The 27,236-nt window shown below is 41.5% G+C and overlaps 1 protein-coding gene across 2 annotated transcripts in view; it reads left to right on the top strand.

Annotated features, from left to right (window-relative positions):
* trpn1 (transient receptor potential cation channel, subfamily N, member 1) overlaps positions 1 to 27,236 on the top strand; it is a 219,426-nt gene that overhangs the window by 98,570 nt on the left and 93,620 nt on the right. For both annotated transcript variants that reach the window (XM_072569938.1, XM_072569937.1), the window contains exons 7-13: positions 2,049 to 2,150; positions 4,481 to 4,582; positions 6,306 to 6,404; positions 12,971 to 13,171; positions 16,978 to 17,079; positions 21,055 to 21,153; positions 24,539 to 24,667. In XM_072569938.1, coding sequence (XP_072426039.1) covers positions 2,049 to 2,150; positions 4,481 to 4,582; positions 6,306 to 6,404; positions 12,971 to 13,171; positions 16,978 to 17,079; positions 21,055 to 21,153; positions 24,539 to 24,667 — 834 coding nt within the window. The remainder of the gene's footprint in view (positions 1 to 2,048; positions 2,151 to 4,480; positions 4,583 to 6,305; positions 6,405 to 12,970; positions 13,172 to 16,977; positions 17,080 to 21,054; positions 21,154 to 24,538; positions 24,668 to 27,236) is intronic.

Below are 27,236 nucleotides of genomic sequence, written 5' to 3'. Positions count from 1 at the left end.
TTTATTCAAAAGGGAAGGAGGCAGAAACAATAGACTCATTTGCTTAACCTCCATCATAGGAAAGTGTTAGAAGCTATTATTGTCATTATAACAGGACACTTGGATGTGTTTAAGGTAAGTAGTTAGAGCTAACATAGTTTTCTCACAGGGAAATCAGGTTTAATTCTTTAATTGGGATTCTTTAAAGAAGTAACTTGCACTGCAGACAAAAGGGAACCTTTGAGCATATTGATTTTAGATTTGCAAATGATATTTGCTAAGGTGCCATGTCAAAGGTTATTATAAAAAATAAAAGCTCATAACCTAGGCATATTGGCATGAATAGAGGATTCATTGGCTATCAGGCTGCTAACAGAATGTCACGAATGGTCTGCCACAGGGGTCAATGCTGGAGTCTCACCTGTTGACAACTTATAGAAATGGCTTGGTTGAAGGGATCAATGGTATGGTAGCTAAATGTGCTGATGATACAGTGGCAGGTAGGAAAATGAATTGTGACAAGGACAGAACGCATCTACAGATGGATATAGATAAACTAATTGAGTGGGCAAAGATCTGGCAAATAGAGTACAATGTGGGAAAGTGTGAAATTGGCAGAAAGAATAAAAAAGAAGCATATTATCTAAATGGTGTGAGGTTGTGGTGCTCTGAAATGCAGAGAGACCTGGGTGTCCTACTGCATGAATCATAGAAAATTAGTGTGCAGGTACGGAAAGTAATCAGAAAAGCCAAGAGAATCTATTACTTTATTGCAAGGGGAATTGAATGCTTCTGTTATATTGGTGAGATTGCATCTGGAGTATTGTGCCCATGTTCATACATAATAGTCATTCATGATTGAAATGGCAGAGGGTTTTGTTTATACCAGAATTAATACTTATATTTGGAGGCACGTGATACGATCAGGTCCCAGTGCATGAGACTGGGACAAAACTATAGGCTTGTTTTTGAGTGTCATTTAGTCATACAGTATGGAGACAGACCCTCGATCTAACCAATCCATGCCAACCACAATCCCAAACTCATCTAGTGTCAACTGCCTGTACTTGACCCATACACTTCTAAACATTTCCTGTTCATTTACTTATCCAAATGTCTTTTCAACATTGTAATGTACCCACATCTGTCACTCCCTCTGGGAGTTTATTCCACATGTTCATACCACTCTCTAGGTAAAAGGTCACCCGTTACGTCTTTTTTAAATCTTTCTCCTCTCAACTTAAAAATATGCCCACCCACTCTTGAAATACATCACCCTAGGGAAAAGATACCTGCCTTTAACAGGGTGACCAAAACTAGACACAGTACTCCAGAACAGGTTTCACGAACATCCTGTACAACCTCAACATGACATCCCAACTCCTGTGCTGTATGGACAATGAATGTGTGCATAATAAAACCAACTTGGCAAATGTTCAAGGTCCCAATCCCCAATCTACATTATACACTGACACAATCATGTCCAATTCCTTCCTGCTGGAAAGAAGAGCCAGTTTTCTGTTTGGGAATCTTATGTCCCATGGATGGACTTTCCCATCACTCTTTCCCAGAGGATTGGTATTAGCTTCCTACCTCTGGGTTCTCTAACCAACTTGGGCACTGAATGACCTATCCATTCTGTCAAAGGAAGGATTCCTGCCCAGAAGTTAATTCACATGTAGCATGCTGTGTTTCAGAAGTTAAATCAGAAACATTATAAAGTTGGAATGATTCCTGGTCTTTTGTTTAATCACCTTTGAGAGTATGGAGGAATGTTTGCCTGATGACTGGTCAAACCTTGAGGTAGATGAAGGCTTATACTTTCTGTGACAGGAATTTGCCAACTTTGACTTTTCCATCTATCTTAAAATAGGTCCTTATTTCAAAGAGAGAGAAAGGGGATGAGAAACATCACTGGAGCTTTGCCAGTTAAATATCGTCTAGATGAAAGTCTCATTTTATCTGGACTGTAATTTTCCTCTTAACTCGGACAGTACAAATTACAACTGTCAAATAGAACATAATTGGTAATTTACTGTAAAGTTATGTTTCTTCATTCTGCAATGTAGGATGATGGTCAGACTCCCTTACATGTTGCTGCCTGGGAAGGGGATGAATTGATGCTGAAAGTCTTCTATCAATACAAAGCCAACCCAAACATCACTGACAAGGTACATTTAATTTTCAATTCACAAAATAAAAATGAAGCAGAAAGCTGAAGTACTGAGGGAGTGCTGCTCAATTGATGTTGCTGTCTTTTGGATGCAGTAAAGGCCCCTCTCGTGAAACAACTCAAAGAAGAGGAATGGAGGCCACTCTGGACCCCACAGCCCCCAGAGCCCACCCTTGTCCCCACTAGCATCGCAGCCAATACTTATCCTCTAACCAACACCAAGAAAGATAATAAAAACAGAAATTGCTGGAAAAGCTCAGCAAGTCTAATAGCACCTGTGAAAAGAAATCGGAGTTAAAGTTTCGGGTCTGATAACCTTTCCTCAGACTCTGATTTCTCTTCACAGATGCTGCAAGATCTGCTGAGTTTTGGCAACAATTGCTGTTTTTGTTCTTGATTGACAGCATCCGCAGTTCTTTCGTTTTTCTCAAGAAAGATAATCTGGTCAACAGTGGATTGTTGTGTGTGTGATATGCAAATTATCATCTCCATCTCCTGTAGTGACTGCACTCCAGAAAAAATGCTGATTGGCTGTAAATGTACTTTAGGGCACCCTCAGATCAAGAAAGTCCTCCTGTGTAATACATTTCTTCAAACTTAAGTCCTTTTTCTCACAAATTAAACATCCTGTCATTCTCATCTGCGAGAACAGAACAGATAGAAGATTGAAGGACATTAATGACTTTTATAACAATTCAGCATAATTGTTTCTTTGCCAAAGAATTAACGGAATAATTGCAGTATGAGGAAAAGCTAGAGAAACCCAGTTCTGGAACAGAAATATTGAGTGGTCAGCTCTAAGTGGTACCTAGATTGATAAAAGTCCCACTCATCGCCAGCAATCACTCAAAGTGAGAAAGAGGTTTGCCATAGAGTTTTTTTGACATAGGGAGGCAGTAGCTCCTCGATGTCACTGACCAGGAGATTCTTGCGCTTTTACTGCACATCATAAACAGGATTTGCAGGTTAACAATTAATTTATTTGGCCATAAAGGCCAGAGCTTCATTCTCAGAGGAAGGGACACTACCTGATTGTTAAAAATACAAGGAAAAGATAATCCAGCATTGTTCCTTAATAAAACAGCAACAGTATAATAAGATTCAATACTCTGTCCTCTGTGGTGTGAGAGGAGGCAGTGGTGGAGTGATAATATCATTGGACTAATAATCCAAAGGCTGGGCTAAGGATCTGGAGACACAGGTTCGAAGGTGACTGTAGCAATTGTTGGAATTTAAATTCAGTTAATAAAATCCAAAGCTAGTGGCACTAATGGTAATTATAAATTGCCACTGATTGTTATAAAAACCGATCTGATATAATAATGTCCTTCAGGGCAGGAAAGCTGCCAGTCTGGTCTACATATAACTCCAGTTCCACACCAAAGTGGTTATCTCTGAAATGGCTGACCAAGTACTCATTTCAACAGTGAGCAGCAAGTGCTGCCTTGCCAGTGATGACTGACAATCAGTAAAACATCTTCATGGGCTATTGTTCAGAAATTCTTTATAAAAATGTGGAAATACCACTTAAGAACAGTAAAGGGGAATTTTAGGATCACAGACTGCATCCGGCACAGGAGGCCATTCATACTATTACATCTATGCTAGCCCTCTACAAGACCAACTCAACCACTTCCCATTTCTTCCCACTTAATCTTTCAAATCGACTATTTCCATTTAATTATCTAATTCTGTTTTGAAAGCCCTAAATGTGTCTGCCTCCATCACATTCTCAAGCAATTCATTCCAAATCTTAACCACTCACCTGCATAGAAAGTTGTTTTCCCTCATGTCGCCTGTGATTCATTTGCTAATGAGCTTGAAATGATGTCCATTGGTTTTCAAACCTTCAACCATGTGGAAGTTTATCTTACGATATGTTCTGTCTAAACCCATCACACATTTTTTAAATGCCTTTCAAATCTCCTCTCAATCTTTTCTTGCTGAATAAGAATAATCCCGGAAATCAGTCAGCAAAACTGAAGTCTCTCATCCCTAGTATCATTGTCTTAAATATTTTCTGCTCCCTCTCTATTGCCTTTGTATCTTTCCTGGCCCAGAACTGAATAAAGCACTCATGTTGAGGGTGAACTAAGATCACTCTGGATGGATGAGTTTGAATTAGCCGTAAGACATTCTTCGCTTGTAATAATTCTGTGATTTTGTGAATGCCTGAACAAAAACTGCAATTTTATTTCTGGGCAATTAAAATGAAGTTTGCAGAGAATATAAAAGCAATCTGCATGGCTTTGACAGACATAATTAATGCAAGCAGAGTGATAAGTCTAAACGTGAGGTAGAATCATCAGTGTCTCCTCTGTGTTTCAGCTGGATCGGTCCCCATTACACATCGCTGCCGAACGAGGACACACAAATGCAGTTGAAGTATTGACTGGGAAATTCAAGTCGAACGTGTTAGCACGAACCAAGGTACTTCTTTCGTTCACAGTTTTCAAATGCTGGCATGCCTCCCTCGTAACTTAAATTAATAGGATTTACAAAAGACGCAAGGACACATGACAGGTTAAACCAAGTGAAAATGGTTGGCAGGAAATTGTAAATAAATTCTTCCTGCTGTCTCAACACCAGAAATCACAGAAAGAAGGCAAACAGGATTAAACCCAGAAGCAATACAGAAAGAAAAATTACTATGGAAAAGATATATCCTGACTATTGGAAAGTAGCCAGGCTCTTGAGCCTGTCCTGTTTTTCATCAGGTGGTATTAAGTTCTTAATTATACTAAAAATTCCCTAAGGATCAGAATAAAGCTAATAAACCTGAACAATTTGTTTTTCCTTAATCCTGTTTGCCATGGTCCTGTTTATCCCTCCTTAGTTGTTCTTTAATTTCTGTGCTACTTTATTTACGTTCTTTGAGGGCTCTGTCTATCTTCAGTTTCCTAAACCTTATGAATGCCTCCTTTTGTTTTTGCCTGAGCTCACAATCCATAATCCAATAATTTCAACCTCACTGTAACTGAGACTAGATTTTTTAAAGAAAAGGATCACAATTTATTTAACTCGGTGTTCAATTCCCAAAATTCTATGGTTGGATTTGAGCTCATGTGTCCAGATCATTAGTACTAGCTCTGGATTTACCAGCCCAACAGCATAAACAGTGCATTACTGCAACAATATTTATGCAAGGAGCTATTCATGTTAGTTTATGTTTCATTAATGCTCACAAGTGAGACAAGTATATAAACAAATAAAAAACAACTTACACTGCATGCTAATCAACTGGATTCTAATTGGCTTAAAATTGGACAATACTTAAAACCAGGATTAATTATGAAGTGATTATAACAAGGTCAACCAGGTAGACTGCATAGAATATGAGTTCCCCGATTGGGGCTTTTAAACTGGTCCAATCAGGTAGCCCTGGCTGACAGATAATAACAGGAGTGTCAGAGATTTACTCTGAGAGCTGGCTCAGAGGAAGCCAGACCAGTGTCAGATAAGTACACATGTAAATAAAGGGTGAATTGGTGACAGGATGCTAGACTCAGATTCTAGTGATTTGCAATGAGGTTGAGATTTCAAAGCCACAGCTACTTTTGTCAAAAGCCCACTGAATTAATCAGGAACCGGAAACCTTGTGTTGGACTCTGCCTTAGAATTCATTATTGATATTTTCACATCTAGAAAACAGGTGCAACAATGCTGAACTTAATCCCATTCTGCAGTTGATGCCCCACTATCAGTCGAACACCAGAGACACTAATGCATATAGACATTGGCACCAAACTGTGAACAGCCATTGAATACATATCACTGCACATGGGGGATGCCAGCACAACCCAAACTGGCACATAAATCAGGGTTCTAGGGAAACTAATGCTAGACTGTCAGCATTGCAACATAAACATAGTGAATCTTCAACAGCCAACCAGGCAAAACTGTATGCATGTAGATCTGGCTGATTTATTTTCTTTTTCCTCCTCATCTCAGTGACATCTGCTACCTTGGAGAAGAGCAGTTAGTCAGAAAAGATGAGAAATTTGACTTGTATGTCTCAGTGCCTTAGCTGCAGAGACTGACTGCAGCTTCAAGCTGGTCATGTGCTTATTTTAATTAAACTATTTAAGCCAATCACCATTAAACAAATATATTCTTGTGACCTGCATATGTGTTTTACTTGTTTTACTTACAGGATGGAAGTACCCTGATGCACATTGCCTCACAATGTGGCCACCCTGACACAGCACTGGCCTTTCTGAAGAAAGGAGTCCCTTTGCATATGCCCAATAAGGTAGAACACATCATTTTTTATGATTGTTTTATTTACTTTTTAGGTCTTTGACCACTGACTCTCTGGGCACAAATTTGCTGCATAGAAGAAGAATACAGCGCAGTACAGGCCCTTCGGCCCTCGATGTTGCGCCGATCAAAGCCCACCTAACCTACACTAACCCACTATCCTCCATATACCTATCCAATGCCCGCTTAAATACCCATAAAGAGGGAGAGTCCACTACTGCTACTGGCAGGGCATTCCATGAACTTACGACTCGCTGAGTGAAGAACCTACCCCTAACATCAGTCCTATATCTACCCCCCCTTAATTTAAAGCTATGCCCCCTTGGATGATTGTAGATTTGGACTGAACTCTCCTTCTGTATTAATCTATTCTTTTGATTTGATTTGATATATTATTGTCACATGTGTCTAGGTACAGTGAAAAGTTTTGTTTTGCATGCAGTATAGGCAGATCAGGCCATACAAAGTGGAATTAGGGTAATAGAACAGATGGAAGAATACAATATTATGGCTGCAGAGATCAACGTTAAATTTAAAACTTGAGAGGTTCATTCAGAAGTCTCTGAAGGAAGGGAACCTCACTCAGAAATCCAGAGCACTGCTTTGCCATTCAGTACCACCTCTGAGTATGGCTCAGCACAATGCGTCAGTGAATTTCAGTTCCAAAGATGTGGACTCAAAATGTGGACTCCTGTTTTTTTTTTGTCTCTCTGTCTCTCTCTCTCTCCAAGATGTTGCTAGATCTGCTCAGTTTTTTTCTAGCACTTTTTTTGTTTTTATTTTAGATTTCCAGTGTCCATAGTATTTTGCTTCTGGTGTTGGATTAAATGCAGTGGGTGAATTGATACAGACATTGGAATGTTCTCGAGCTCAACCAGTCTGCAAGGAGTCAATTGACCTCTGTCAAGGTGGCAATGCTACAGTGGTATCAGAGTTTGATTAAGGGAGGAAGTCAAGAAAGGTTGCTCATATGGTGACCTAACTTTGGCTGTGTTGAAAATCAAATCACAATCATCAGCAAATATGAGGGATCCCATTTCTCAGGTGCCAGTGGACTGCAACTTTCGATGGACCAGTCCACTGGTTTGCATCTTCAGGAAAGGAAATTTGAAACAAAACCAGCATATTTTTCAAATTCATCAAACCAAAGAAGTGGCATTATTCTCTGTGGCTCATTCTCCTCTTCCGTCATTAGTAGAAGGAATATGAATGTTGCTGAAAAAGACATGTTGTCAAAGTTTTTTATCTGAGACTCATCAGGACGATTCACAAGAAATACAAATGTAAAGGGAAAAAAGCATTTGTACTGTATAGGAGAAGAATGCTGATTGGTTGGCAAGTTGATTGTGATTAGCAGAGGCATTGCCAAAGGGAATGCACACGCTAGATGATGACTGACAATTAATAAACCTGGCATGTTGACCCTGATGTAGCATTGCCCTGATCGAAGCACTGGAGTGTGGCTGTCACCTGTTTTGTTGAGTAGAATCAGACACAGTGTGTACATTTGTTTATCAGATATGAAAATACAGCACCCGTGTGAATTTATATATGTAGTCTTCAGTATGTGTAAGTGCCCCATTGCAAGTTGGACTGATGATCCTAAATTTATCCTCAAAGTAACACACTGGGGGGTTATTTAATAAATGTTGTCCAGTAATAGAATCACAGCCATTATTGAAAACTCTATTTTGAGTTGTTTACTTGTTTGTTGGTAGGGTACAATCAGTACCTTGTCTGCTGCAAACATCTGAATGAACATGTATTTAATTGCACATGTCCTGATTAGTGCAAAACAAAAAGCTGCAGAATAATTTGGAAATGTATTCTTTTCTCAGCAACAGTCAAATTCAGCATCACTTCTGTTGCTGCATTGCTTTACTTTGTGGAAGAGACCCTCCTGTGTCTCAGTGACCAAGAGGTTTTAAGCTCCTCATTTTGCCTGATTCCTGCCCTTTGGGGAGTTACTGGAGGTAAGGAAGGGAGAGGGTTAACCACCGCTGAATGTCTGACTCTGGGCTGAATCTTACCAGAAACTGGCTAAGTATCATTCTTGATGAGTTTCCACCCTGAGTGGGCAGGTGAGCTTTCTCATGCGTGTGTCCCAGACTCACCTCCTTCACCATGCACCATGGCTCCATAGTTTAGATCAGAGGATTCCTGATGAAGGGCTTTTGTCTGAAACATCAATTTTCCTGCTCCTCGGATGCTGCCTGACCTACTGTGCTTTTCCAGCACCACTCTGATCTAAACTCTGGTTTCCAGCATCTGCAGTCCTCACTTTTGTCTACCATGGCTTCATACCACTCCACTCATTCCCTATCCTTCTCACCAGAGGTGGGAGCGCTCCTCTCTGCTGGCACCTTCTGAGAATTCAGGCACTGGTGTCATATTTAGATAGCACACGAATGGATGCACAGTGGCCGTCAGTCCTACACAGTCCTTGTGAGTTGTCCCAGAATTGGCCAGTGAGGGGAAATTGATGCCCCACTTTACGGATGGGGATCTACCAGTTGTCATCAATGGAGCACTCCTCTTCCCCTAGGACCAACAGAGGAGACCAGGACACCTAGTAATTCCAGCCTGCTGTGAGGTTGCCATCTATGTTACCTTGACAGTGCAGTTCTGTGAAATGCCCAGCAGTGTGGTGACCTTTGCTGCTCCACCAGGGTAAGTGCCAAGATCTGCTACCTCACACATGTTGCATCTCTGCCCATCGCAACCGCCTCTCACCAATGCTCATGGTCTTCCATTCTCGCTATTGCGTGAAATATCTTCTCTCACCTAATCCCCACAATGACAAAGCCTACATGCCCTTTGTTCCGTATACTCACTCAATGAGGGCACCTCATCACTTATCCCCAATCTGCATCAGCACTAATAGCTGAGCCACCAACTTTCATCTTGTTTAGTCCCTGCTTTTCTCTCATTCCATAGAAAAATGACCTATTCTCAGGTGGGAAAAGCCAAAATAGGTGATAAGATAGCCAACATTTGGCTTCTCATCCTTTTTTGAAGAGAGGATCCTGACCCTCGCTGCAGTGGGGACCAATCCAGTGGAGATGCCAAAATATCCATGTCCCAGCAACTTGGGAAGAAATGTACAAACATGGCGCACTCATAGACACTGAAGCCTGCTCTACACACCTGTGGTTTAATAGAGAGAGCAGAAGGGTATGCCAGGAGCAGCAGCAGGCATACCTGAAAATGAACTGTCAACCTGGTGAGGCCACCAAAATAGGTGTACTTGCAAGCCAAACAGTATAAGCATCAGTGATAGTCAGAGCTAACCAATCCCACAACCAATGGATCAGGACTAAGCTCTGCAGTCCTGCCACATCTGGTTGTGAATGGCGGAGGACAACTAAATAGTAGAAAGTGAGGACTGCAAATGCTGGAAATCTGAGTTGAGAGTGTGGTGCTAGAAAATCACAGAAGGTCTGGCAGCATCCGAGGAGCAGGAGAATCAATGTTTCGGGCATAAGCCCATTCCTGATGAAGGACTTATACCCGCAAAGTCAATTCTCCTGCTCCTCGCATGCTGCCTGACCTGCTGTGCTTTTCCAGCTCCAAACTCTCGACGGTGGACAACTAAATAACTCACTGAGAAGAGGCTCCAGAAATGTCCTCTTCGTCAATGAGGGAAAAGCCCCATACATCAGTGCAAAAGATACGGCTGAAGCTTTCATAGCAATCTTCAGCCATAAATGCCAAATGAAAGATCCAGTAGACTCTTCCAGTGGTCCCCAATATTATAGATACCAGTCTTCAGCCAATTTGATTCACTCCATGTGATATCAAGAAACAGTTGGAAGCATTTCAATTTCAATACATTCTCACATCTGGGACTATATGTTCACTTTTCTGTGTGTTTATATCTATTTGGCCACAACTCGACCAGAGAAGGTGCAAAGCTAATCTATCGTTATCATTCCACGATGTCCAATGGTCCAAGATGTGAAGTGATCGTCTCTTGCCTTATGTGAAGGCTTTGAAAACTTGGAAAATGATTGTTTCTTTCATGACTAGGATTCATCTTGCCAGGTCACAAAACATTGACTGTGGACTATTGGCTTTGGTAGGATTGATGTGTGACGTTGCAAGATAGGATCAAGAGTGAATGAAGCAAGGATTGGACTGCACACAGGTTCATGCCTAAGATTGACATTTATGTAGGGCAGACTCCCACCACCCCAGCCATTAGTGGCCTCAGGTGTCTTTCAGTCTTACTATATGAGTGTCTGTGTAAAGCTTATAGGACCTCACCTCATTCATAATTGAAGCCCCATCTCACACAATGTGAAACACATAGTCTGCTCATTTCACATGTGGTCACCACCATTTTCAGCTCCATTGTGCACTTGCAATTTACAGCACAATAGATAGAAACAGTATTGCTCATCACACACTGAGTCTCAAGCTCAGCCTGTTACCCTTGTTGAGACCCCGAATGTATACTTCTCAGTCGCTTTCCCAGCCAACCTTTTGAAACTCCAACACTCCCACCCAGCATCACTAACTACCTCTGCATCTGTCTATTTTATCCACCCTAGCCCTAGGCACATCGACCCAACATATCAGGTACAGTCGGTTCTGATATATCATGTTCGTTCCATTCTTGTGCGATCTCACATTGTAAAAAAAATTGCCATTTAAACTAATGTGGTCGGACTCACATTATAGCCAATACAGGTAAGGAAAGTTCACATTCTATAAATAACGGTCTAAATTCTTCAATTGCATTGAAGCCAATTTGCATTGAAGAAACGTGCGTTATAGCAGAACCAATGGTATAGTTGTGCACTGTTTCGTTCAAGCAAAACAGGATATGCTGACAGTCGATGACCATCCTTACCTTTCAACATTACCACTTTCCCTCAATGCTGTAATATCTCTTCCAGTTATATATTGAGTTGCTCCCCTTTACATTTGCTTTCCACATTGCATCCGGCCATACAGTCTCCAATCCCAACTATTTAGTTCCCCAGCTTCCCTCTTGCAGCACTGGCTCCTGATAACCTCCTATTGACTTTTAATGGATGGATGCCTGAAGAATAATTGTGGTCCATTCATTTTGAGCAACTTAGATAGCAAGCCGCAGATGCTCAGTGTTCAAACCCCTAACCGATACCCCAACTGACTTACCACTATTCACCAGTCTGTTTGCATTGGATCCACAGAGCTGACCATGGCCAACTGTCTTGACTGGAGAGGTATGAACCCTGATCCTGACCATCCCAAGTAATTGACTGACTGTGCCCAAATCTCAGAACTCATACAGGAGACAGCTGTTGACTTACTGTTCCCAAACTGAAGGTCACCTCCCTTGTCTAGGCTATGGACTATGCTCCTTAGACTTTGAGCCAATGCACATTTGCTTGAAGCACTTGCACTTTGTTTGGCACATGGTGTGAGTGCGGGATTGATGTAGCAATGAAGCATAAAGCAACATGTCCAACTCCTGTGACTGATTACTGCTGGCAAACACAGCAAGTTGCCTGTTCTAAAAGGCAAGTCAGAAAAGCAGTACTTCCAGCCTTTGGCTGAGGCGGAAAAGCGCAGAAAGGAAAGACAACGGAGGGAATTGGTGGAACAGGAAAATGTGCACAAAGTGAGTGAGCACTTAAAGAACAAGCGAGCAAGCAACCCCAGGTGCTCCATGGTTAAATCCATGAGCTGGGTGCCCGTCCCTGAATGCAAAATGTCCTGGCGGCAGCATTGTGTTGAGTCCTGTCAGTGTGCTCCAAATGCAGCATTGATTTGGAGAATCAGTATGTGGTTCGGAGATGTGCCATGAAGCTGTAGTGAGGCGGGTATGTCTCTGATATCAGACTTCCTGGACAGAGTGTGCATGCAGTCACTGCCCTTGGAGTGTGCCCTGAGATATTGGCACCTGGTGTCCAAGATGGGAGAGCAAGCAGTGAGCTGGAATCACCAGGTAACCATCTAGCTTCTATCCAGCAGGTAAGAGAATAGAAAACTACACATTAATGAGGTAAGATTAAGATTAATGCAGTATCAATGCATAAAAATAGGCCTTTCGCAATTCATCGGTAAAAGTCCCATCTCATCGTTTAACACTGAGTTGTAGAATGGGCTATTTTGATCTCAATCTCTCAATGCTGCATGGTTGGCCATGCAATTTCCCTAACTTTTCGCCAGGGCTCATATTGTTCAGAGGATTGGAAAATTCTGCTCCCTGTGGTGAAGGGCTACCTTGCCTGCTCTATTGTGAGGGGAAAATATCTCGCATTGACCAACTGACAGCTGTCACGAAACCTGGAAAATTGCAGCAGTGAAGAAACATGCTCCAAATTTTCAAAACAGCTTGAGTGTTCAATGCACATTCTATAATTTGATGTTAGGTAATATATAAAAAAATTATTTGTAATTAATAAAAGGTCCAACACAAAAATAGATTGGCACTTTTAATTCTTCAGTAATAGACAATCAATTGTGTGAATGCAGAAACAGAATTTCCTAAGGATATTTTTCAGGCCTGGTAACAAAACTCTGAGTTGTTTTTTTCTCAGATGGTTCTCTTTCCTCTTTCTCCAGTCAGGAGCAGTCTGTCTGCACGCTGCAGCAAGGAAAGGCCATACAGCTGTTGTGAAAGCTTTACTCCAGAAGGGGGCACACGTTGATGCTAAAACAAAGGAGTGCTACACAGCCCTACACATTGCAGTGCAGCACTGCAAGCCCATGGTGGTACAGACTCTGCTAGGCTTTGGGGCCCAGGTGCAGCTTAAAGGGGGCAAGGTAAGATCTGGCCTATGATGCACTAGGGACTGAAGAACAATGCATGTTTTCTCACTTTCTTTCCAAAGTGTCAGTACTGATAGCTAACTGTATTACCCATCTAGAGTTACAGCATGGAAACAGACCCTTCGGTCCAACCCGTCCATGCCGTCCAGATATCCCAACCCAAACTAGTCCCACCTGCCAGCACTTGGCCCACAACCCACCAAACCTTTCCTATTCATATATCCATCCAAATGCCTCTTAAATGTTGCAATTGTACCAGCCTCCACCACATCCTTTGGCAGCTCATTCCATACACGTACCACTTTCTACGTGAAAAAGTTGCCTCTTAGGTCTCTTTTATATCTTTCCCCTCTCACCCTAAATCTATGCCCTCTAGTCTGGACTTGTCGACCCCAGGGAAAAGACTTTGCCTATTTATCCTATCCATGCTGGCGCACTGTCGGATTCACACGGGCAAGAGGCCCATCAGCTGCCCCGAGTGCGGGAAGGGCTTTACCCAGTCCTCTGCCCTACTGGGACACCGGCGAGTCCACACTGGGGAGAGGCCATTCACATGCGCTGAGTGTGGGCAAGGTTCACGGTGTCCCGCAACTTGCGGAAGCACCAGCGGGGGCACCAGTGTTCTCAACAATCTGATTCTGCTGGTGATGCTGCTGTGGGTCACCCCCAGGACTGAACCTCCTGCCCGCTCTGACAGTGGGTGCGGTGGTAGAGTCAGTGGGCTTTCTTTTTTTGTTTGTTTTGTGCTGGACTGTATCCCCCTTGGACTTTGGATTCCAAAGTCAGCAAGCAGGAGGCTGGGAGTACACAGCAAGCCAGGCAGCACCAGGAGATGGAGAAATGAGCATTTTGAGTATTAACCCTTCTTCTTCTACCAAAACGTTGACTTCTCCATCAGAAATTATTTACCAGGGGGTTGCTGCGGGTTGGAGGATTTGAGCTGCAGAGAGAGGCTGAATAGACTGGGCCTGTTTTCACTGGAGCATCGGAGGCAGAGGAGTGACCTAATCAAGGTTTGTAAAATCATGAGGGCCATGGATAGGGTAAATAGACAATGTCTTTTCCCTTGGAGGTGGGGGAGTCCAGAACTAGAGGGCATAGGTTTACGGTAAGAGAGGAAGGAATTAAAAGGGACCTAAGCAGCAACATTTTCACACAGTGAGTGGTGCGTGTATGAATGAGCTGCCAGAGGAAGAAAGGTTGGTACAATTACTACATTTAAAAGGTATCAGGGTGGGGACATGAAATGGGAAGGATTAAGAGGAATATGGGCCAAGTGCTGGAATATGTCAGGTATAGACAGGATAGACCGAGTGAATCCTTAGAGTATAAAGGAAGTAGGAGTATACTTAAGAGGGAAATCAGGAGGGCAAAAAGGGGACATGAGATAGCTTTGGCAAATAGAATTAAGGAGAATCCAAAAGGTTTTTACAAATATATTAAGGACAAAAGGGTAACTAGGGAGAGAATAGGGCCCCTCAAAGATCAGCAAGGCGGACTTTGTGTGGAGCCACAGAAAATGAGGGAGATTCTAAATAAGTATTTTGCATCAGTATTTACTGTGGAAGAGGATGTGGAAGATATAGACTGTAGGAAAATAGATGGTGACATCTTGCAAAATGTCCAGATTACAGAGGAGGAAGTGCTGGATGTCTTGAAATGGTTAAAGGTGAATAAATCCCCAGGACCTGATCAGGTGTACCCGAGAACTCTGTGGGAAGTTAGAGAAGTGATTGCTGGGCCTCTTGCTGAGATATTTGTATCATTGATAGTCACAGATGAGGTGCTGGAAGACTGGAGGTTGGCAAACGTGATGCCACTGTTTAAGAAGGGCAGTAAAGACAAGCCAGGGAACTATAGACAGGTGAGCCTGACCTCGGTGGTGGGCAAGTTGTTAGAGGGAATCCTGAGGGACAGAATGTCCATGCATTTGGGAAGGCAGAAACAGTGTAAAACTTAAAATAACTGTCTAACAGGCAACCAAGTTTGAGTTAATCATTCTGAGCCAAGAGCATATCTTGGCTCAGAATGATTAACTCAAACTTAGTTGCCTGTTAGACAGTTATTTTAAGTTTTACATTGTTTCTTAAACATTTGGATAAGGCATTATAATTTCAATTTATTAGTGTCATTATGATGGACTGCACAAAGGACGGATCAGTGTTTTTACTGGATTCCTGTTGCAAGTAAATGGGGTTCAGTAGATTATTGTGCCTTTGGGAACTGAGAATAATTCCACACAGAAATAATTGGACAATGCTTCCCTTTCTGACTACGATTAAGATCACTAATTTAACATGATCGTTTGTAGGCAACTGTCTTATTTAGTGGGCAAGGGGGTGGAGATGCAGGGTAGGCTACATATCACTCAGCAGACTTATAATGTCATCGGGATGTATAGCATAGAAACAGACCCTTTAGTCCAACTAGCCCAATCCAACCAGATATCATTAATTAATCTAGTCCTATTTGCCAGCATTTGGTCCATATACCTCTAAACCCGCCCTATTCATATACCTATCCAGATGCCTCTTAAATGTTGCAATTGTACCAGCCTCCACCACTTCTCTGGCAGTTTCATTCCATACACGTACCACTCTCTGCGTGAAAAGGTTGCCCTTATGCCCCTTTAATATCTTTCCTCTCTCACCCTAAACCTATGTCCTCTAGTTTTGGACTGCCCTATACTGAGAAAAAAGACCTTGGCCATTCACCCTATCTACACTTCTCATGATTTTGTAAACCTCAATAAGTTCACCCTCAACCTCCGACACTCTAGGGAAAACAGCCCCAGCTTATTCAGCCTCTCCCTATAGCTCAAATCCTCCAACCTCAGCAACATTGTTGTCAAACCTTTCTGCACCCTTTCAAGTTTAACAACATCTTTCCTCCAGCAGGGAGACCAGAATCAAGCACAGTATTTTGAAAGTGGTCTAACCAATGATCTGTACAGCTGCAACATGACGTCCCAATTCCTTCTCCTAGATATGTATTATACATTATGCTTGAGTCCTATTGATGAACAGCAAGCAGACAGCTAAGTCTCAAATTCAGGCAGCGATAAGCAGTTCAGTAAGTTGGTGAAAAGTCAAGATATCAGAAGGTAGGTAGCAAGACTAATTTGGAGAGAGTGAGCTCTTAACATCAAGACCTTATGTATTATGGAGGTCAGACTCAGGCTATAGACTGTTGGTCAGTGTTGTTTTGAAATTGAAATGCCAACACTGAACCCACGCCTTTCTCAAAGAATGAAGAAAACAAAGTTTCATGTATACTTAAGAAGGGCATGGTCATATGAAATTGTGCTGAATAGAGAAAGTGGTCCATATATATGCAAATAGTTTGCCTCATGCTGGTTCAAATCAAGAATAAACACCAGGCAGCATGGAACTATTGGGCTGAATGGCCTATTTCTGTGCTGGAAATAACAGGAAATACTGGGGGCAACTCAATCAGCAAGACCAAAACAGGTTACAAATATCTCTTAGCAAATGAGACCTTGCTGTGCACAGGTTTGTTACCTGATTTTGCTACATTGCAATGACACCGACTGTTGGTTATGAAAAAGTTCAAGAATAACCTGCGGTAATGACATGCACCTATAGAATTGCAAGTTTCTTTCCCAGAAGACATGTTAGCACCACTGAGAACATTGAATGTGAATTTGAAGTGATGGAATGAAGCAAGTTGAAAAACTCGAAGTCTGCATTAATGTATGTAGAATTGTAAAAGCAAAATGCCTCTTACACGGTGGAACTGTGTATTTTTGTTTGTCTTTTGCTTTTGGTTCCACCTTATAGGCTCTGGAGACTCCACTGCACATTGCAGCTCGGGTGAAGGATGGTGAGAAAGTGGCAGAGATATTGCTAAAAAGTGGGGCTGATGTAAATGCTGATCAAGAGGTAAGCATACGTCTTTTAATTAAAACTGCCCACTACTGATGTACCAAGTATTTCATACTGTAGCACCAGCTTTGGGAATTAGTCCAAAATTCACTCTGGGGTTTTGCTAATATCCTAAGGTGGAACAGCCAAGATTTAGCTTTCATCATTCTTTTATAATTCTACATGAAACAAAATATATATTGGGATGTCTGCAAACTTAAACAAGGATGGAGAGTTTTCAATTGTGCCAATTATAATAAAGGAATTAATTTGCAATTATAAAGTAGGTAGAGATATGTAAAGTAGAATAAGAACTCTGACATTTACTTTATTAGATAGGATTTTTGTATTGCTTTATTTTCCAGCACTCACACCAGCATAAGCTTGAATTAGGCCATAAGTGTTGGCAAAATCCAATGTAAGACTACTTCTTGTAAGTAATCACTCAGAATCAGTTCCTATTTTCTCATGTTTTCTCCTTTCCTGAAGCGTTTGCCCCTTTCTGTAGTCTAGGTTCTCACACACACCTCCCTCAACCAAGCAATTATTGTTTGTTTACATATCATGGTTACAGATATCATTACAATGATTGCCCAAAAAGACATCATATGTATCTGTCCTTAGCTGACATCCATGTGCAAATAGACCACAGATGTATACACATATACACAGAAATATAGCTACACACACACCAATGCTTCCCTGAAGGATAATGCCATTGGCTACTTTGCCAAGATGGCAAAGAGTTCCAGTTTCCTCCTACTGCGCCTGACAATACGCCCCCACTGCCCAAAGCGAGATTGCACCCAAGTTTTATTTCCATGAAAAATAGTTAGCAAAGCTGAAACATGTAAACCCCGAATCAGAGAGCAGTCAGAGCAGAGTAACAGATTTGTGACCAAATGCAAGGGCTGAGGTAGGGGTCATGGTGAGGAATTAAAATGTTCTCATTGAATCAGGACGGATTGATTCAGCAATATAAGCTGTCCTTATCTCCCTGTTTTGAAGGGCTTGATTTGAAGTCTGATTAATTTGAAAGATTTCTGTCACTGAGGAGAGGGAGAAAAAAAAACGTGTCTCCAATTAAATTTTACTAAAAGTGGGTAAATTCTGTGCCACAAGCAGCCCTGAGGCTGGTCAGTCGATTTTCAATGGATTGGAATTACCACAATAGCCTATGTACTTGAGAATAATCTATGTGCAATGAAAATACACCTCACTGCCCACTGGCCAAGCCAGGATTTTTTTCTCTAATTTTGGTCTCTCCCAGGGTATCATGGGTCTTCCTTCAGCCTGTGTTATCTGACAACTTGAGAGTACTCAGCCTAATTTGGATGAGGAGATAATACCATGGAAATAAAACAAAAAAACTTCAGATGCAGGAGATCTGAAACAAAAAACAGAAATTGCTGAAGAAGCTCAGCAAGTCTGGCAGCATCTCTGGGAAGAAAGCAGCCTCTTTGTCCAAACCAGACTCAAACCATTCACCCTGCTTTCTTCCCATGGTTGCTGTCAGACCTGCTGAGTTTCGCCAGAAATTTCAGTTTTTGTTTCATAATACAATGGAAGGTCAATAGGATCCATTCACATTCGCCTCACGCACATTGATGTTCCCTTTGGTCCACAATATAACTAGGAGACAAGCTGGCTGGAAATCCTCCTTAAACAAAGGAATCTCTGCAAATGTCCAGATGGTGGTTATTTAACTAAGCATTTGATGAGCTTCAGGGATGTTTGGAGCTCAAAATATCAAAAGTCATTTGATTTGCATTGGCTATTTTAATAGACAGGTTTTTAAAAGTATTGACTAAAAGTTCATTATCTTCTGCAACTTAGTCATAGAGTCATAGAGATGTACAGTATGGAAACAGACTCTTCGCTCCAACTCATCCATACTGACCAGATATATACTAACCTAATCTAGTCCCATTTGCCAGCATTTCGGCAATATCCCTCTAAACCCTTCCTATTCATATACCCATCCAGGTGCCTTTTAAATGTTGTAATTGTATCAGTCTCCACCACTTCCTCTGACAGCTCATTTCATACATGCACCACCCGCTAAGTGAAAAAGTTGCCCCTTAGGTCCTTTTTAAATTTTTCCTCTTTCACCTTAAACCTATGCTATCTAGTTCTGGACTCCCCCACTGCAGAGAAAATATCTTCACCCTATCCATGCCCCTCATGATTTTATGAACCTCTATAAGGTCACCCCTCAGCCTCTGATACTCTAAGGAAAACATCCTGTTCAGTCTCTCCCTATAGCTCAGATTCTCCAATCCTGGCAGCATCCTTGTAAATCTTTTCTGAACCCTTCTGAGTTTCACAATTTCCTTCCAATAGGAGGGAGACCAGAATTGCACGCAATATTCCAACAGTGGCCTAACCAATGTCCTGTACAGCCACAACATGACCTCCGAACTCCTGTACTCAATACTCTGACCAATAAAGGAAAGCATACCGAACGCCTTCTTCACTATCCTATCTACCTGTGACTCCACTTTCAAGGAGCTATGAATCTGCACTCCAAGGTCTCTTTGTTCAGCAACACTCCCCAGGACCTTACTATTAAGTGTCTAGGTCCTGCTCTGATTCACCTTTCAAAAATGCAGCACCTCATACTTATCTAAATTAAACTCCATCTGCCACTCCTCTGCCCATTGGCCTATCTGATCAAGATCCTGTTGTATTCTGAGGTAACCTTCTTCGCTGCCCACTACAGCTCTAATTTGGGTGTCATCTGAAAATCTACTAACTATATGTTCACATCTAAATCATTTATATAAATGATGAAAAGCAGTGGACCCAGCACCGATCCTTGTGGCACACCACTGATCACAGGCCTCCAGTCTGAAAGACAACCCTCCACCATTACCCTCAGTCTTCTACCTTCGAGCCAGTTCGATATCAGAATGGCTAGTTGTCCCTGTATTCCATGAGATCCGTCCTTGCTAACCAGTCCACCAAGAGGAACCTTACTGAAGTCCATATAAATCACATCCACTGCTCCGCCGACTTGAAGCATACCTTTTACATACCTCAACTTATGAACAAATTAAACATTGTTCTCCCATCGGTTAGAAAATAAAAATGCAATTTATTTAGAAAAGGAGGTTTGATCAAAGGTGCTACTACAGAATTATATTCTTTCATATGAGCATCATTACAAATTGTATTGCTGAAGTAAAATTATGCTAATTTACTTTGATAAATACTTGCAAACCCAATACTAGCCAATGCATCAATCCCTTATTTAGCAAATCACATAATCAGAATGCATAAGCAATTCTAATTTTATAATTGTTGTGGTTTTTGCCAAAACAAATGATAAGGTGAAAGTTTGTGACTAGAGTTAAAAGCTCTCAGGAGAATGCTATGGTTCCTAGGTGTGTACATTGTGGTTGAATGTTTGTTTAACTAAATTGGTACAGAATAGAGGAAATCATGAAACATTAGTTTAGTTTTCAAGGATGACACTTTAGTTTCTATTTAACTTTTGAAATGATTTATCCAGAAGAAGATAATGTTGTTTTAAAACAGACTCTTCCTAAAGAAATAACTCACCAAAAGTATAGATACTTTTCCAATTTTACCGCTTTTACACAACTTTGGATGTAACTGAGCCGTTACTTACGCTGGCACATTATTGACTGTAGTGCCGGAAGCTATTAGATATGGTCTTTTGCATTTCAATAGGCTGGAGATGATTTCAGATGTATCCATCACACTTACACAAAAGTTTGAGGAAATTACCACCTGATGGTGTTCCAGTGTAAATCATTTGTACATGAATTTCTTTAGAATAATTGTTGCAATGTTGTCCTTGCGCAGAGGTTACATTAGCAAATTCTGGGAAATCCAGAGACTACCACAAGATTGGTTAGGATTGATTTTTCAATCCTGACTCTTACTGGGCTACAGGTGCTTCTCTGTGGAGTTATATGGTTGGACATGTTTGTTATTCATTGCATTTCTTTGTTTTGGTGTGGACAGAACGGTGAAACGGCTATGCATGTTGCAGCTCGTCACGGCAATTTGAAAATGATCCAGGCCTTGATTGAGGAGGGTGGTGATTTAACCTGGCAATCAAAGGTAAAAGAGGAGCCACTCCTACAGCAAACAGATAATGTTATGAAATTGACATGCCATGAAATCTGTGGGAATTTAGTCAAACTCCAGAAAGGACCAGGGATGCCTCTCCCCAGAAGGGACAACTGGTCATATGTAGCTTGTTGGTCATCAATCCACAAGTGCAGAGCAAGGTGAAGAGGTGGACCTCTATGAAGTACCATATCGTGAGGATTGATCCTGTGCCATTATGATACTCTGAATCATACTATAGTCCTTTGAGCTAACTGAAAGTACTTCCAGTCTTCCAGACTGCTCAACCAGTCTCTTTACAGGATGAATTGCAATTGTGTAGATTTCTGTGACATTGAACATAGAAGATCATAGAATCCCTACAGTGTGGAAACACCGATCCTCCAAAGAGTATCCACCGAATCCCATTCCCCATTACTCTACATTTACCCCTGACTACTGCACCTAACCTACACATCCCTGAACACAATGGGCAATTTAGCATGGCCAACTCACCTAACCTGGATTGTAGGAGGAAACTGGAGCACCTGGAGGAAACCCAATCAAATACGGCGAGAATGTGCAAACTCCACATAGACAGTTGCCTGAGGCTAGAATCGAACCCAGGTCCAAGGCACTGAGAGCCAGCAGTGCTAACTACTGAGCCACCATGCCACCCTGTGACATTGAGACAGACCTATTAATGTGGTACAAGGCATCTTTCCAACTTGTGTCATCTCAGTCTACCCTCAGATCTTTCTTTCTACTGTTTACCCCCTCATGCTCATCTCATTAACCATAAATGCATCTAACCTCTCATCTCAATTATTCCACATAGTTGTACATCAGTCTTTAGAAGGATGAGGGGGGATCTGAATGAAACTTACAGAATGCTGAACGGCCTGGATAGAGTGGATGTTGGGAAGATGTTTCCATTGGCACGAGAGATAAGGACCCAAGCATACAGCCTTCGAGTAAAGGGAAGAGCCTTTAGAACAGAGATAAGGAGAAACATTTCCATCAAGAGAATGGTGAAGTTGTAGAGTTCATTGCCACAGGAGGCTATGGAGACCAGGTCATTGAATATATTTAAAACAGAGATAGATAAGTTCTTGATTGCCAAGGGGATCAAAGGTTATGGGGAGAAAGCGGAAGAATGGGATTGAAAAACGTATTAGCCATGTTCAAATGGCGGCGCAAACTTGATGGGCTGAATGGCCTAATTTCTACTCCTGTGTCTTATGGTCTCTGGGGAAAAAGGCATCTCCTCAATTCCTTGTTGAATTTTTTGATGCGTACCTTATACTAATGGTTCCTTGGTTTAGAGTTTCCTCCAAGTGAAAACATCTTCCAGGCTCCACTCTCTGGACTGAATTTTATGCTCATTTTACAAAGGGAGATCTGAAGGCCAAGTGGTTTCTTGTTAAATCCTGGAAGTGGTCAGTGGCAGGAGTAGACTGCCCTCTAGAGTTGACTTAAAGTGCTCATCCAACAGCTCTAGGATTTAACCAGCAGTAGGAGAGGTCTGGCAGGTTCCCTGAGTGAGTTAGTGATGGGCCATGATGGGGAAGGCCCTCCTTAAAGAGACCTGGGGATCATCCACATGCATCATCCAGCCTTTACCTCCATTACTCCTTTCCCCAAATGGCCCCTCAAATCCCAGTTCCCTACTTCCCTCTCCCTGGGTTTTCCAGGGCATTCTAATTTGCATCACCCAGCAATACCACCAAATACTGCTCCAGATCCCATTCTCGGGCCTCTGTACAGAAGTGCCAGAGAGTTACCTGCTGCTAATTGGACTACAGTTCTCAGACTCCCTCTTCCTGAGGGGGCAAAAGTCCCACCTTTGGCCTCTAACCAGTCAATTGGACATTAAATAACGATGGGTCACAGTGACTTTTTAATCAGGATGGTGCTGGAAGGGGGAGCAGGGCTGCCTCATTTAATTCCTCCCTCGGAACGAAGCAATGAATTCCCCTCAGAAAGCAGCAGAGTGAATATTTTCAGCAATAGTTTACAGAGAGGTTCTCCCAACCATCTAGTGTGGTTTCGGCGGGACATCTGCAGAAATTGTGTAAGTCACAAACGTTCAAACTGAGACGATCAAATATCTGAGTGTGTTTGGGAGTGCAAGGAGAATGTGAGGCTTGGTATAGTCTTAATGATCATGGTTTGAAGGTGAATGAGTAAATGGAGTCTTACTTATTTACATTTTGGGATCAAGGAGCTTAAAGTTATGTATACATAAGGTAGATTGTCTAAGCTTTGTATAAGTATTATCAAGTTTGTATAAGTGAGCAAGCTCAAAGCTGTCCAAATGCCCTGTCTTGAAATGATTTCTAGCTGACAGTTCTCAGGTAGAAAATCGGAGGTTTGGCCATTCTTGAAAATTTAATTTAATTTCTGAGATTACTTTTCATTCAGTAATAATTGTTCAGAGAAATTACACAACAAACTCAAATATGTACTGGAGCCAAGAGTGATTGTCAAAACTTCAGCAGCTTGAATTTATTTAAATTGTAACATCTTACATAGAAGATTGTTTTTACAGGATTACCACCCCTCAGTCACACAGGTAGAAGGCATTTGGAGGGGGAGAACCAAGATAACAAAACAACTTGCCAGGAGATTTTCATTTTTGTCCAAACATACAGCAGACCCTATCCGCATTCCATCTGACCTCTTGCGGTTTTTATTCCTGCTCTCACTACCCCTTTCTCTGCAAGAGCCTTCAGCTGAAATATTAACCTGATATCTGTTACTATTTTAAAAATTAGTTTAATACAATCCAGACCTATGTCCAAATGTTAGTGTATTCCAACTGTAAAAATATTTCACATTATGAAAATAATTATGTGCGAATAAATAAAAATGCTTCTGAACTCCCTCAAATGACAGCATATTTAAATCTATTTTATAGTTTGCATGTGCTCTTTCGAGTTGAAAGGTCATGTTCCAACATATAAACAAATGTATAACACTATAAATTACAAGAGAGAGTTACAAGATTAGTCCTTCAGAAACAACAAACTGCATTCATACAACACCTTAAAATCTATCCCAAGGTGCTTCACAAATTATGAAACAAAATTTGACAGTGAGACAAAATTAAGAAATATTAAGAGGATATCAAAGAAACAACCAAATCGGTTTTAAGGAATGTCTTAAAGAAAACGAGAGAGGTATAAATACAAAGAGGTTTAGGAGTGGAATTTTAAAAACAAATAAAGGTATATGAGATGACATCAGGCAGAATGGGAGTGCAGATATTTCAGAAATTTGCAGGGTTAGATTTTATGGCCAGAATGTCATGAGAAATGTGAAAGCCACAGCAGGGCTCTGTATGAAATCAATGTTTTCTAAAAAGCAACTTTCTGAATGTTGCTTTGTTCCTTAGGTTGGAGAGAATCCATTGCACGTTGCAGTCCGACACTGTCACCTCAGCGTTGTGGAAGAAATCCTCAGCTACCTGACCAATCAGAGGAGCCACACAGAGGCAGTTGCTTGCGTCAACCAGGAAAACAAGGTAAGATCCCAGACAAACAATGCCTGAAAACTTTTGATTAAATGGAGAAATTTCCACAAAAGATGGAATTAAAGGAAGGGAGAAATCTAAGACACCATCCCTCCCCGTCCACTACAAAAGTTAAACTTTTTAATGACATTCGGAAGCCTCTTCCTACTTAATAAAGAAAAAATATACTGCCCTTTTCCTTTTCATTTCTGCAATATGATCACAAAAAATGCAATCATGCACAGAATAATTTTCAACATCGCCCTCTTCAATATCCTTATTGTATTTGAGTACACATTAGTTAGTGAAAGGATGTATCTTGTTCAACAATACTTTATGTTGAATATAAATATTAATGTAAGTTGTATGTTATCCAAGTTCTTACCGATTAGATTTTCTTCTTTCCCTCTACTTTAGGGAATAAAACCATCCATATCGCTTTGGATTCCTTCCCTTTTCCATTTTCCAAATTTCAATGCATATTTTAACTTATTCCAAATCACTTTTCTCTGATATTCCGTCCCTAACCTATTTCTGGTTTCATCATTGCAGCTTCTGTAACTAAGCTCTATCCATCTGTCCCATGGTTTCAGTCTTTCCCAAACTCAATGTGCTCACCATTATTACCTAAAAAAGCTAACATTTCTGCAAAGCCAGCATTTGACTGAGTGTGGCATCAAGGAACCTGAGAAAAACAGGAATCAATGTGCATTGAAATGGGGGAAAAGAGAAAAGGGCAAGAAACCAAAGAGGTACCAATAGGTTTAATTCTTAAAGGGAAAGAGGGGAATTCTAATTAATAAGATCAGAAGTGGAGATGTTGGGATGTGATTGCATAATCTTTAACAGCATTCATAACTCTTTAGGTACTAATGCAGTCCACATCCAAATGCAGCAAGACTTGGACAATTTCCAGATTCGGGCTGAAAGTGGGCAAATAATATTCACGCTACACAAATGCCAAGCTATGGTCATCTCCAACAAGAGAGAATGTAACCATCACCCCTTGATATTCAGTGGTATTGCCATTGCTGAATTTTCTACTTTGAACGCCCTGGACCAGAAACTAAAATGTATCGAACATATATGGAAGATATAGACTGTAGGGAAATAGATGGTGACATCTTGCAAAATGTCCAGATTACAGAGGAGGAAGTGCTGGATGTCTTGAAACAGGTGAAGGTGGATAAATCCTCAGGACCTGATCAGGTGTACCCGAGAACTCTGTGGGAAGTTAGAGAAGTGATTGCTGTGATATTTGTATCATCGATAGTCACAGGTGAGGTGCCGGAAGATTGGAGGTTGGCAAACGTGGTGCCACTGTTTAAGAAGGGCGGTAAAGACAAGCCAGGGAACTATAGACCAGTAAGCCTGATCTCGGTGTCCAGAGTGTACATGTATTTGGAAAGGCAAGGACTGTTTAGGGATAGTCAACATAGTGTGTGTGGGAAATCATCTCTCACAAACTTGATTGAGTTTTTTGAAGAAATAACAAAGAAGATTGATGAGGGCAGAGCAGTAGATGTGATCTACATGGACTTAAGTAAGGCGTTCAACAAGGTTCCCCATAGGAGACTGATTAGCAAGGTTAGATCTCATGGAATACAGGGAGAACTAGCCATTTAGGTACAGAACTGGTTCAAAGGTAGAAGACAGAGGGTGGTGCTGGAGGGTTGTTTTCAGACTGGAGGCTTTTGACCAATGGAGTGCCACAAGGATCGGTGCTGGGTCCTCTGCTTTTTGTCATTTACATAAATGATTTGGATGCGAGCATAAGAGATACAGTTAGTAAGTTTGCAGATGACACCAAAATTGGAGGTGTAGTGAACAGCGAAGAGGGTTACCTCAGATTACAATAGGATCTGGACCAGGTGGGCCAATGGGCTGAGAAGTGGCAGATGGAGTTTAATTCAGATAAATGCGAGGTGCTGCATTTTGGGAAAGCAAATCTTAGCAGGACTTATACACTTAATGGTAAGGTCCTAGGGAGTGTTGCTGAACAAAGAAACCTTGGAATACAGGTTCATAGCTCCTTGAAAGTGGAGTCACAGGTAGATAGGATAGTGAAGAAGATATTTGGTATGCTTTCCTTTATTGGTTAGAGTATTGAGTACAGGAATTGGAAGGTCATGTTGCGGATGTACAGGACATTGGTTAGGCCACTGTTGGAATTGCGTGCAACTGTGGTCTCTTTCCTATTGGAAAGATGTTGTGAAACTTGAAAGGGTTCAGAAAAGATTTACAAGGATGTTGCCAGGGGTGGAGGATTTGAGCTATAGGGAGAGGCTGAACAGGCTGGGGCTGTTTTCCCTGGAACGTCAGAGGCTGAGGGGTGACCTTATAGAGATTTTAAAAATTGAGGGGCATGGATAGGGTAAATAGGCAAAGTCTTTTCCCTAGGGTCGGGGAGTCCAGTACTAGAGGGCATAGGTTTAGGGTGAGAGGGGAAAGACGTAAAAGAGACGTAAGGGGCAACGTTTTGCCACAGAGGGTGGTACGTGTATGGAATGACCTGCCAGAGGAAGTAGTGGAGGCTGGTACAATTGCAACATTTAAAGGCATTTGGATGGGTATATGAATA

The sequence above is a fragment of the Chiloscyllium punctatum genome, chromosome 5, assembly GCF_047496795.1.
Source record: "Chiloscyllium punctatum isolate Juve2018m chromosome 5, sChiPun1.3, whole genome shotgun sequence".
NCBI classification, from domain to species: Eukaryota; Metazoa; Chordata; class Chondrichthyes; order Orectolobiformes; family Hemiscylliidae; genus Chiloscyllium; species Chiloscyllium punctatum.
This window is presented reverse-complemented; position numbering and strand designations above follow the sequence as displayed.